Source organism: Podarcis melisellensis (assembly GCF_964234715.1).
Source record: "Podarcis melisellensis genome assembly, chromosome: 10".
Taxonomy (NCBI): domain Eukaryota; kingdom Metazoa; phylum Chordata; class Lepidosauria; order Squamata; family Lacertidae; genus Podarcis; species Podarcis melisellensis.
Window position 1 is genome coordinate 72,025,948 of NC_138542.1, and position 12,742 is coordinate 72,038,689.

General features: G+C 45.1%; 1 protein-coding gene across 1 annotated transcript in view; it reads right to left on the bottom strand.

The window, feature by feature from the left end:
• Positions 1 to 12,742, bottom strand: part of KCP (kielin cysteine rich BMP regulator) — a 99,388-nt gene that overhangs the window by 7,705 nt on the left and 78,941 nt on the right. Inside the window, exons 45-48 of the mRNA XM_081926662.1 lie at positions 11,888 to 12,030; positions 10,292 to 10,464; positions 8,247 to 8,358; positions 912 to 1,013 (exon numbers count right to left, since the gene is read on the bottom strand). Of these exons, the coding sequence (XP_081782788.1) occupies positions 912 to 1,013; positions 8,247 to 8,358; positions 10,292 to 10,464; positions 11,888 to 12,030 (530 nt within the window). The remainder of the gene's footprint in view (positions 1 to 911; positions 1,014 to 8,246; positions 8,359 to 10,291; positions 10,465 to 11,887; positions 12,031 to 12,742) is intronic.

Here is a 12,742-nt window from a genome sequence, read left to right on the forward strand (position 1 = left end):
GTATTTCACGTAACCAGAGGTTTGTTGTTGTTTTGCTAAGGTTCTGCAGGTAGGCTGGAAGAACCAAATGCACAAATATAGGATGGGGGATATGTTTAGCCTGGAAAAGAGGAGACTGAGAGGAGCTTTGAGAGCCATCTTCCAGTATTTAAAGACCAAGATGATCAAGGGTCTGAAAGCTAAGCCAGATGAGTATTGCAGTCCTGAGATGTTTAAGGCGCCATATATATCTGAGTTTTTAACACTGGAAAACACAGCTGTATTATGACTGATCTATGATATATTATAATCACCACATAACACCGGTCTTGAAAGACCTACACTGGCTCCCAGTATGTTTCCGAGCACAATTCAATGTGTTGGTACTGACCTTGAAAGCCCTAAACGGCCTCGGTCCAGTAGACCTGAAGGAGCGTCTCCACCTCCATCATTCAGCCCAGATACTGAGGTCCAGCTCTGAGGGCCTTCTGGCAGTTCACTCACTGCGAGAAGCCAAATTACAGGGAACCAGGCAGAGGGTCTTCTCGGTGGTGGCGCCCGCCCTGTGGAACGCCCTCCCGCCAGATGTCAAAGAGAAAAATAACTACTAAACTTTTAGAAGACATCTGAAGGCAGCCCTCTTTAGGGAAGCTTTTAATGTTTAATAGGTTATTGTATTTTAGTGTTTTGTTGGGTATAAATAATAAATTAGGGTGATGATGATGATGATGATATCTCCTCTCAGTCTTCTCTTCTCTGTTTCTCATAAGGCTTGGTTTCCAGACCTTTTATCATTTGGGTTGAGCATGTTCCAGCTTGTCTGTGTCCCTTGGAGATGCAACTCCTTGAGAAGGCTACAGAAATGGCATCTCCGTCTCCCCAGCACCCTGGGGTCTGTTTTCCCGAAATCATGTCCCCATCCCGCTCTGTACCTTGACTCCAATGTTGGTGTTCAAGAGGAGGGTGCTGGCCTTGAGCTCCACATAGAGGTGTGGCTCCTTCAGGAATGGGAGGGTCACCGTCTGGGAGTCCACCTGGTAAAGAGGACACAAGAACATAAGCAGAATCTGCTGCATCAGGCCCAGGGACTGCAGGGAAAAAATGTGCTGCTGGGGCTGGTTGGATGCAGAGCGATGGAGGGCTGAACCAGCTGGGGAGCCCCTAAGGAAGGTGTGCTGATTGAAAGCACACCTTCGACTGTAGACATTAGAATTCTCAAATCCTTGAACTCTAAAACTGCGGGACTTTCTCTGATACCCCCAAGGAAGCAACACGGCGAAAAGAAACAAGACGCCCCTTGTGCAACCTAAAGATCGGTAAAAGACTGAGGGTCGGGGACAACTAGGGCAAATTGGAATCTGCCTAGAAATGTTGTAAATATATCGTTTGCCGTATTAAGTACAGGTCACCCTCCCAAATTAAGAATGTCAAATACCGGGAAAAGACCCGAAGGGGGAACACCAGTGGAAAGAAAGGGATCAAAGCAAGAAGGGGACTTCAGAGCAGAGATCCTAAGAATGTTTGCGGAGATAAGAGAAAGTGAGAAAAATGTAGAGCGTAAGATAGAACTAGTAGAACATAGAATTGGGGAAGTAGATAAGAAGCTAGATGAAACAGTTAATGAATTGAAGAGTCAACTGAAAGAGGTATTTAGGAGGACACAGACAGTGGAGGAAGGTTTGAAAAAGACAAGAGCAGAATTGAAAGATGTAAGACGTGAGGAAGATAGGATTAAAGCTGAGGTACTGGACTTGAACAAAAGCCAAGAAGACATGAAAGACTGGATTGCCATGAATGAATTAAGACAGAGGGAGGCTAATCTTAGGATGAGAGGCATTCCCGAAGTTCAGGGAGAAAATATAAAGGAGAAATTAACAACAGAACTAGCCCTCTGGCTAGAGATTCCATCAGAAGAGGTAGAAAAGGCAGTGCAATCGGCTTTCAGACTGAAAGCTAAACCCCCAAGGAATAAAAAATTTGTAGGAGATTGCCTAATTATATTCAAAGATAGGGAAATAAGAAACAGGATTCTCCACAAAAATAGAGAGAAAAGGTTTAATATTGGTGGCAACAACATAATTTTTAAAGACATCCCAATTAGGCTTCTAAAACGTAGGGACTCCTATAAAGAATTGGTACAGATACTTAAAAGGAATAACATCGAGTTCAAATGGGAGTTTCCTGAAGGTATCTCCTTTACATATAGGAGCAAGAGACAAAAGCTGACAAACCCAGGAGAAACAGATAAGTTTTTAAGGAAATACAAAGAACTAAAACCACAAAAAGTAAAGGGCAAAGGCGAGGAAGAGGGATCAGGGGAGGACCTGGAGGGAGGGGTGGGGGGTTCGGGGGGGAGGAGGGAGGGACAGAGGAGGAAGTTTAAGAAGGAAACAACAAAAGGAAACAACAGCTGTTTATTTTTCTTTTCCCCTAATTAAATCACAATGGTGTTAAAGGTCTATAGTTGGAATGTTAATGGGATGAACGATAAGGGTAAGAGGAACCGAATTGAGCATATCCTGAAGAAGGAAGGCTTGGACGTTATTTGTCTCCAGGAGACGCATATAGCGAGAAAACATAAAAGAATTTTGATCAATCAGAGACTGGGGAACGAATTTATATCCTCTGACCGGAGCAAAAAGAGAGGGGTGGTTATCTATATTAACAAACAAATTGAAGCGAAACATCTATTCAAAGATGAAGAAGGAAGGATATCAGCAGTACAAGTAAACTGGCAGGGAGAAAAGATAATAATAGTGGGAATATATGCACCCAACGACAATAAGTCAGAGTTTTATGGGAAGTTGGAAGAAAAGCTACTTGACTACGCCGATCAGAAAATTGTATTATTGGGAGATATGAACGGCGTGGCGTCGTTGGAATTGGATAGATTGAGGGATACAAAGGGCAAAGAAGGGAAGTTACCCAGAACTTTCTTCTCCCTGGTGCAAAATTGTAGTTTAGTGGATATCTGGAGATTTAAACACCCCCTAGAAAAACAGTACACCTTCCATTCAGAACCTAATGATTCATCATCAAGATTAGATCAGATGTGGATTTCGAAAGAATTAGTCCTAAGATCTGTACGGGTGGAGATCCAGGCTAGAACAATCTCGGATCATAACCCAATAAAAATGGAACTGAAAGGGCAGGAAAGCAGATCCAATAGATGGAAACTTAAGGATTATCTGCTGGATGACCAAGAGGTAGTAGAAAAGGCTAAAAACAGACTAAAAGAATATTTTGAAGATAACTTAGGTAATAACACAAAGTTAAAGGTGGTGTGGGATGCAGGCAAGGCGGTGATGAGGGGTTTTTTTATCCAACAGAGCGCAATTAAGAATAAAAAAAGGGAAAAAGGGAAAAGAGAAATCATGCAGCAATTAGTAGAGAATGAACAGAAACTAATGAAAAACCCAAAAAATAAAAAAATAAAAGAGAACTTAAAAGTTTTACAATCCCAATACACAATGCTGATAAACAGAGAGATAGAATGGAAAATTAAAAGACTGAGACAGAGGAATTTTGAACATGCCAATAAAACCGGGAAGCTACTTGCTTGGCAATTGAAAAAAAGAAAGGAACAGAATATGATAAATAGGATAGTGGTGGAAGGGGAAGAGATAAATAAACCTAAAGAAATAAGGAGAGCCTTCTTGGATTTCTACGGAGGACTCTTTAAAAATACAGAAAAGAATAAGATGAGGAAAATAGAGCGATACTTAACATCTAAGAACATCAATAAGATTTCCACAACAGACAAAGAGAAGCTAAATGCCCCAATCGAGACAGAGGAAATTAAAGTAATAATAACAGATCTAAAAAATGGGAAAGCCCCAGGCCCAGATGGGTTTACCAGTAGATACTATAAAGAGATGGAGCCGGTTCTGCTGAAGCCACTACAAGAAGTAATGAACAACATTCTTAAGGAAAGAGAAATTCCGGAGACGTGGAAGGAGGCACTGATTACACTAATCCCAAAGCAAGATTCAGACTTAGAGCAAATTAAAAATTTTAGACCGATTTCCTTGCTAAATACAGATTATAAGATTTTCGCGGGAGTCCTGGCAAGAAGATTTAAAGCCATTCTGGCAAAAAGTATTCATAGAGACCAAGCCGGCTTTCTGCCGGGTAGGCAAATAAAAGATAATATAAGAAACATTATAAATATTATAGAATACCTAACAGAAAGGTGTGACAAACAAGGCTTACTGCTATTCGTGGACGCTGAGAAAGCGTTCGATAACGTAAACTGGGAATTCCTGCTGAAGCAAATGGAACATATGGAAGTAGGTACTGAATTTTACAATGGGATAAAAGCAATTTACACGGAACAAAGAGCGAGATTGATAATAAATAATGTGGAGACGGCAGAAATATTAGTATCCAAGGGAACAAGACAGGGATGCCCACTATCCCCACTGCTATTCATAGTGATGTTAGAGGTCTTACTAAACTCCATTAGAGCCAACAAAGGAATCAAAGGAATCAGGGTCGGCCAGCACGAACATAAAACTAAGGCTTTTGCAGACGATCTGGTCGTAACAATGGAAGACCCACTGAACTCAATAAAAGAGGTACTCGGAGAATTTGACCAATTTGGGGAAGTAGCGGGCTTCAAACTAAACAAAAGGAAAACAAAAATAATAGCTAAGAACATGCAGGCAGATGAAATTGAGGAATTACAAAGAGAAATAGAAATAGAAGTGACAAAGAAGGTGAAATACCTAGGGGTATGGGTAACGCCAAAAAATATAGATCTATTTAAAAATAACTATGAAACAGTATGGAAAGGAGTCAAGAAGGATTTAGAAACGTGGGGTCGGCTTAGATTGTCATTTTGGGGTAGGATAGCCACAATTAAAATGTCGGTACTCCCAAGAATCCTATTTCTCTTTCAAAACATCCCGATTATTAAAGGCACAAAGATATTCAAAGCCTGGCACAGAGAGATCTCCAGGTATATCTGGCAGGGAAGGAAGCCGAGAGTTAAATTTAAATTATTGACGGACTCGAAAGAAAGGGGAGGCTTCGCCCTGCCAGATCTGAAGCTATATTACGAGGCATCATGTTTATGCTGGGTTAAAACATGGATAAAACTGGAAGATAGGGAAGTGCTAGACTTGGAAGGTCACGATATTCGATTCGGGTGGCATGCCTATTTATGGCATGGGCGGAAGAAAGGGCATAAAGGATTCGGGAACCACATATTCAGGGGGCCTCTGATGGAGATATGGGAAAGGTATAAGGATGTGTTAGAACCCAGAACACCACAATGGCTGTCTCCATTAGAGGCTATATCCGTCAAAAAAATCAATATGAGAGCCAATTGGGCAACTTACGAACAACTGTTAATGAAGGAGGAAGGAAAGTGGAAATTGAGGCCGTACGATCAGGTTAAATCTCAAGTATATGATTGGCTGCACTACCACCAGTTAAACGATTTGTTCAGAAAAGATGTCAAGGACAAAGGATATGCTGACACAAAATCTAGATTTCAAACTGAGATTCTGGAGAATAATACAAAAATCTTATCTAAAATGTATAAGCATCTACTAGATTGGCACTTAGTTGACGAGGAGGTTAAGGCGGTAATGATACACTGGGCTAGAGACCTAGGCCGTAATATATATTTCGAAGAATGGGAAAAACTCTGGAAACAACACATTAATTTTACGGCCTGTGTGTCACTCAAAGAGAACTTAATGAAAATGTTTTATCGCTGGTACCTGACCCCGGTCAAACTAGCCAGAATGTACGGATCCTGCAACAAATGTTGGAAGTGCAAGGAAAGAGAGGGGACTTTCTACCATGTGTGGTGGGAATGCCAAAAGGTCAAAGGGTTCTGGGAGAGTGTATATAATGAAATGAAGAAAATGTTAAGATACACCTTTGTTAAAAGACCCGAGGCGTTCCTGCTAGGCTTGGTAGGAATGGAGATAAAGAAAAAAGATCACAAATTCTTCCAATATGCAACAACGGCAGCAAGGGTCCTAATAGCTAAAAACTGGAAACAAGAGACTCTACCGACAATGGAGGAATGGAGATCCAAATTACTTGACTATGTGGAGATGGATAGGTTGACAGGAAAAATTAGATATATAAAAGATCAGAGGTTTGTTGAAAATTGGGAAAGTTTTACGAAATATCTGGAAAGCTTAACCGAAGAACAGATAACACTAGCGGGTTTCAAAGGTGCTTTGTAAGAAGTAAAGGGTAATGCCAAAAGAAAAGGAATGAATGAGAACGACTTATGGTATTACAAACAAAGGAATGCGGACTTATTGTTTATAACAGTATGGACGATTCGTGGAAAGACTGAAGGAAGTCTTTTTCTTTTATATTTTTGGTGGAATAATAAGAGTACTGATATAGTTTGTTTTGTATTTTGATTTGTACTTTAATTTATGTAAACCAATAAAAATTATGCATGAAAAAAAAAGAGAAAAAAAAGGTTCCAGGAAGCGGTGGTGGGGCGATGTTGCGTGGCCCACAGGGGAAGAGGTAGCAGACTGGGAGGAGTAGGTGTCGTAAGCAGAGGAGGCAACAGGGTTTAGTGAGAGGGGAGATTCGGTGGCAGAGAGAAGTCTAGAATCAGAGGCAGAAGCTGAAGCAGGAGAGGAAGGGGGCCAAGAGGCAGGCAGGAATCAGTCTGGTGAAGAGTCATAGGTATTTCCTCCTGCTGCTGTGACAAGCTCTCCCCTCCCTGGTCTCTGCTACCATTTGCAATCTGCCACCAGCCATCCTCTGCCACCATTTGTTGCCGATCGGTCCCCTCGGGAAAGGCGGACTCCTCTTCCCTTTCACTGGGGCCTCTTGCCGGTGATCTGCCCCTGGCTGGTCTTAGCTCAGTAATAAGCGACACCTCCCTTTTGAGAGATGCACACTCCCTTTCCCCTTGCATCTCAGCAGAAGAAAAAAACAGTCTGAAAGTAGTCCAACTCATTCTACCTTATTCCACAGACTGTACACGAGCTAGTACAAATCATGACTTCTCTCTCAGAAGCCTCCGTACAACTCACTCACTCCTCCTTTGCAGCAACAACAGGAAGGTCTCAAGTTACACTGAGAACACAACCTTGAGTACAGCGTAGGACATCCTGTCTCACACTCAGTACCATCAGAAGAATCACATGATGTAAACAATGGGCTGCTAGCACTCAGCTGGTGAGCTCTCATGCCTCAGCACCAGGAGAGGCATGAATAGGGCAGAGGAGAGATGGGTTCTCAGGAAGGCGCAGCCTCCGATTGCTTGGGTGAAAGGAAGGAAGAGGAAGAGGTAGGATGTAATCCATTGGTGCACTCAAATGCAGAATCGGCACAAGCAGGGGGACATCCCGTCAGTGCAACTTTCTGTTCCACTGGTCTGGAGCATCTCCCCTTGCATATGACCTGGGAGATGGGCGTGGATCTGGCCGACTCCATACCAGAGCCAAGTCACGCAGCCATTTTCTTGAGTCTTGATTTCTAATTTTTGTCTCTCTCTGGTTGCTGTTCTTTTGCTGCCTGCTGCTCTCCTTATGGCGCCGAATCCTAGGAGGTGCCAAATGTATACCTACTGTATACCGGTCCCTCTTGATCGGCAGTGGTGAAAAGCAATGGAGCAAAAGTCTCCACCCTCCCTGTTGCTCTATTACTCCGTAGCGTCAAATATTCCCTATAAGTCAAGAAGCATAGCAGTTATTATTTCCGCTGCATCGTTGTTACAGGCGAGCGATTTTCCTCCCCCCAAAGAGCTCAAAAACTTTGATTCCGCCCCCCAAAAAAAATTAGGGACGCGGGTGGCACTGTGGTCTAAACCACTGAGCCTAGGGCTTGACAGTCAGAAGGTCAGCGGTCCGAATCCCAGAGTGAGCTCCTGTTGCTTGGTCCCTGCTCCTGCCAACCTAGCAGTTCGAAAGGACACCAGTGCAAGTAGATAAATAGGTACCGCTCCGGTGGGAAGGTAAACGGCGTTTCCGTGCGCTGCTCTGGTTCGCCAGAAGCGGCTTAGTTATGCTGGCCACATGACCCGGAAGCTGTACGCCGGCTCCCTTGACCAATAAAGCGAGATGAGTGCCACAACCCCAAAGTCGGCCACGACTGGACCTAATGGTCAGGGGTCCCTTTACCTTTAAACTAAATATGGGGACGCTGGGTGGATCTTTGCACCCTGGTGGCGCATATGTTATAGATGGCCCTGATCCCAAGCGCCAGCTTAGGAGGAGGAGGAGCTTCTTCAGGGGGGTGGAGCAGCCGATCGCAGCCCCTTCCCTCCCGCCCCTCACCATGACAACCCGGTCCTGGAGCAGGTGGACGGTGGTGTCGCCAATCATCACAGCCACTTCCTTGGTCCAGGAGACGCCTGTCCGTCCACGGTCATCGTTAGTCACATGGATACTATGGAGGAGGGGAGAAGCAGGGAGTTCTTTATCACGACTTATTGTTACATTTTTGTTTCTTATTTTTAAAAAATAAAAATTAAACGTATAACAAACAAGGTTAGCCAAGTGTTCTAGCGTTAGTGAGAAAGGAAGGAAGGAAGGAAGGAAGGAAGGAAGGAAGGAAGGAAGGAAGGAAGGAAGGAAGGAAGGAAGGAAGAAAGAAAGAAAGAAAGAAAGAAAGAAAGAAAGAAAGAAAGAAAGAAAGAAAGAAAGAAAGAAAGAAAGAAAGAAAGAAAGAAAGAAAGAAAACTGATCACCATCAGGTGTAAGGCTAGGGGACAAAAGATATATAAAAATATGGCAATATTCCAAGACATAGAATCATAAACATTGCATCAAAAAGTCATAGGAGAAACAAAATAAAAAAAAAATTCCTTCTAGTAGCACCAACTAAGTTTGTTATTGGTATGAGCTTTCGTGTGCACGCACACTATAGCGAGGAGACGACTCTCTTGCTAAAAGAAATCTAATGGCTACTGGTTTGTTTCCTGGAACAATTCAAAGTGCTGGTTATGAGCTATAAAGCCTGGAAACGATGCCTTATGAGGAACGGCTAAGGGAGCTGGGCATGTTTAGCCTGGAGAAGAGGAGGTTAAGGGGTGATATGATAGCCATGTTCAAATATATAAAAGGATGTCACATAGAGGAGGGAGAAAGGTTGTTTTCTGCTGCTCCAGAGAAGCGGACACGGAGCAATGGATCCAAACTACAAGAAAGAAGATTCCACCTAAACATTAGGAAGAACGTCCTGACAGTAAGAGCTGTTGGACAGTGGAATTTGCTGCCAAGGAGTGTGGTGGAGTCTCCTTCTTTGGAGGTCTTTAAGCAGAGGCTTGACAACCATATGTCAGGAGTGCTCTGATGGTGTTTCCTGCTTGGCAGGGGGTTGGACTCCATGGCCCTTGTGGTCTCTTCCAACTCTATGATTCTATGATTCTAATAATAATAATAATAATAGTAATAATAATATTTATATGCCACCCAATCAGCCTGGATTGTCCCAGCCACTCTGGGCGGCTTCCAAAAAAAGTAATTTTAAGAATCAGGACTGTAACGAAGATTTTTCTATCTTCGTCAGGAGACAGACCATGGGAAGCCGTGCTTTCCCTCAAATGATTCCATCTTCAGTCCAGGTGTCTGGTCTATTACAGTGGATGCTCGGGTTGCGAACATGATCCGTGAGGGAAGCCCGTTTGCAACCCGCAGCGTTCGCAACCTGCAGTGCTGCATCTGCACACGCGAGGGTTGCAATTCGGCATTTCTGCGCATGCAGATAGCACTATTTAGCACTTCTGCGCATGCGCAAGTGCCGAAACCCGGAAGTAACCCGTTCCAGTATTTCCGGGTTTGGCATGGTGCACAAACCAAAATTGCAGAACCCGAAGCGTCTGTAACCTGAGGTATGACTGTATATGCCTTTGGGCAAATGAAACATCTAATAAATAAATAACTCATCTAATAATAAATAAACAAACATCCAATAATGTATAAATAAAACATCGAAAACAGTGGTTCCCAATTTAAGTATACATAAAACCCTTTGCTTATTAGGGGCTACCCCACATTTTGTTTTGCCAAGCTAACTGCCATAGTTATCCAATTTTTTCAAAAGAAGGGGGTCTGTGGCTTGGCTTTTGAAAATTAGGGGGTCCTCAGTAATTAGCCAATTGGGAGCCACTGATCTAAAACATTTAAAAAGCCCAGGCTAGTTGAAAGACCTCTCTCTCGGTCCCACCACCCAGACAGGGCCTTCTACGGTGGCTGCTCCCAGAGAACTGTGGGACTGCCATCTAGCACGTCCCCTCTTCCTTTATTCTCTTTGCCACGCTTCTCCCCCCGCCCCCAAATCCTGCCCTCTCCGATCCCTCCGTAGGACGGACCAGTCTCACCTGAAGTCTCCCCCGTCGCAGTCCTGGGCCAGGACGTAGGTGCAGCTGCCCTGAAAGTGGACCATCTTGCCGTCGAAAGTGCGGTAGTGCGGGTCGCCAAAAGCCACGCAGGTGGCGGGGCGAGGGACGCAGTGCGGGCAGCACATGCCAGGGATCAGGGTGGGCGTCTCATCCTGCCGGGCACAGGGAGGGGGCGAGAGCGTCAGGGTGGCATTCTTCCCACTCCCCTCTTTCTGGACTGTATCTTAAGAGCGTCCGAAACGGCTTCAGTTCTAAGTGGCGATCTGATCCCATTTCCCAGGTCCTGGTCCAACCACCGCATGACAATGACTCTTAATTCATTGCCTCTTTTTTTCTCCTTTCCCACTGAAGCCCCCGAGGCAGATGTTGGTGGTACCAGAGCAGGATTGGTGCTATAGGGGTGCCCTGCCCTGTCCTGGCCGTTCCACTGCAGCTCATCTGGGTGAGTCAACCATCACCCAACCGCTAACTTGCTTCCTTGCACTGCCTGCTGTTCTGTTGTCATGCTGCCACTGGCATCGCCACCTAGCGGCAGCCACGCAAACTGCAGCATGACAACTTCCCTACAAAAATATTCTATGGCAAGAAATATAATAATAATAATTTATTATTTATACCCTGCCCATCTGGGTGGGTTTCCCCAGCCACTCTGTGTGGCTTCCAACAAAATACTAAAATACAATAACCTATTAAACATTAAAAGCTTCCCTAAACAGGGCTGCCTTCAGATGTCTTCTAAAAGTCTGGTAGTTGTTCTACTCTTTGACATCTGGTGGGAGGGCGTTCCACAGGGCGGGCGCCACCACCGAGAAGGCCCTCTGCCTGGTTCCCTGTAACTTGGCTCTTCGCAGGGAGTGAACAGCCAGAAGGCCCTCAGAGCTGGACCTCAGTGTCCGGGCAGAACAATGGGGGTGAAGACGCTCCTTCAGATATACTGGACTGAGGCCATTAGGGCTTCAAAGGGCAGCACCAACACTTTGACTTGTGCTCGGAAACGTACTGGGAGCCAATGTAGATATTTCAAGACCAGTGTTATATGGTCTCGGCGGCTGCTCCCAGTCACCAGTCTGGCTGCCGCATTCTGGATTAGTTGTAGTTTCTGGGTCACCTTCAAAGGTAGCCCCAGAGCACATTGCAGTAATCCAGGCGAGAGATAACCAGAGCATGCACCACTCTGGCGAGACAGTCTGCGGGCAGATAGGGTCTCATCCAGCGTACCAGATGGAGCTGCCCTGTACACAGAATTGACCTGCGCCTCCATGGACAGCTGTGAGTCCAGAATGACTCCCAGGCTGCGCACCTGGTTCTTCAGGGGCACAGTTACCCCATTCAGGACCAGGGAGTCCTCCACACCTGCCCACCTCCTGTCCCCCTAAAGCAGTACTTCTGTCTTGTCAGGATTCAACCTCAATCTGTTAGCCGCCATCCATCCTCCAACCGCGTTGGAGCATTGAAAGGAGCATTGGTTCTCCCCGCCCACCAGTGGCGATCCTCAGACAGCGGCTCATGGAGCGAAGACCCTGCCAAGGCCTTCCAGGGGCTGGATGAATCTCCCCCCCCGCCCCTTCAACTCACAGCGGCGCAGGCAGCGGGTGGGCAGCGCTCGTTCCGGCAGTGCACCTCTCCAGACACACAGGTGCAGGCCGTGCACTCGTCCACCTGCCAGTGGTCATTGGACTGGAAGGTCTGGCCTTGGTGGGTGCAGGTGGCGCTTGGGTCTGGGGAGAACAGAGAGGAAGGGCGGTCAGTTCACACCTGTTGAGAAGGCACCCGTCCTGGGACGCGACCCACAAAGAAATAAAAAAGTTACTAAGAACTTCACCTAGCAAAAGACCAGAGACATACCTTTTGGTAATATTGAATAGTGATATAATAATAATAACAACAACAACAACAACAACAACAACAACAACAACAACAACAATTTATTTGTACCCTGCCCATCTGGCTGGGTACATATAGAATCCTAGCTGCTGTTGTTACAACTCTACTAATTTTGTTTTGTTTTTTAAATAATTTTTATTAAGTTTTCCATTTAACAATCCAATCATATTGCATTACAGTGGTGCCTCGCAAGATGAAATTAATCCATTCCGTGAGGCTCTTCGTCTAGCGGTTTTTTCGTCTTGCGAAGCAAGCCCATTGACAGCTTAGCAGATTAGCGCTATTAGCGGTCTAGCGGCTTTTAGCAATCAGCTGTTAAGCGGCTTATCAGCGGATCAGCTGATAAGCGGCTTAGCGGCTTAGGAAAAGGGGGGGAAAGGGGAAAAAACCCGCAGGAACTCGCAAGACATTTTCCATAGGGAAATTCGTTTTGCGAAGCGCCTCCAAAACGGAAAACCCTTTCGTCTAGCGGGTTTTCCGTCTTGCGAGGCGTTCGTCTTGCGGGGCACCACTGTAATTATTCCAAATTATACCAATACATATCAC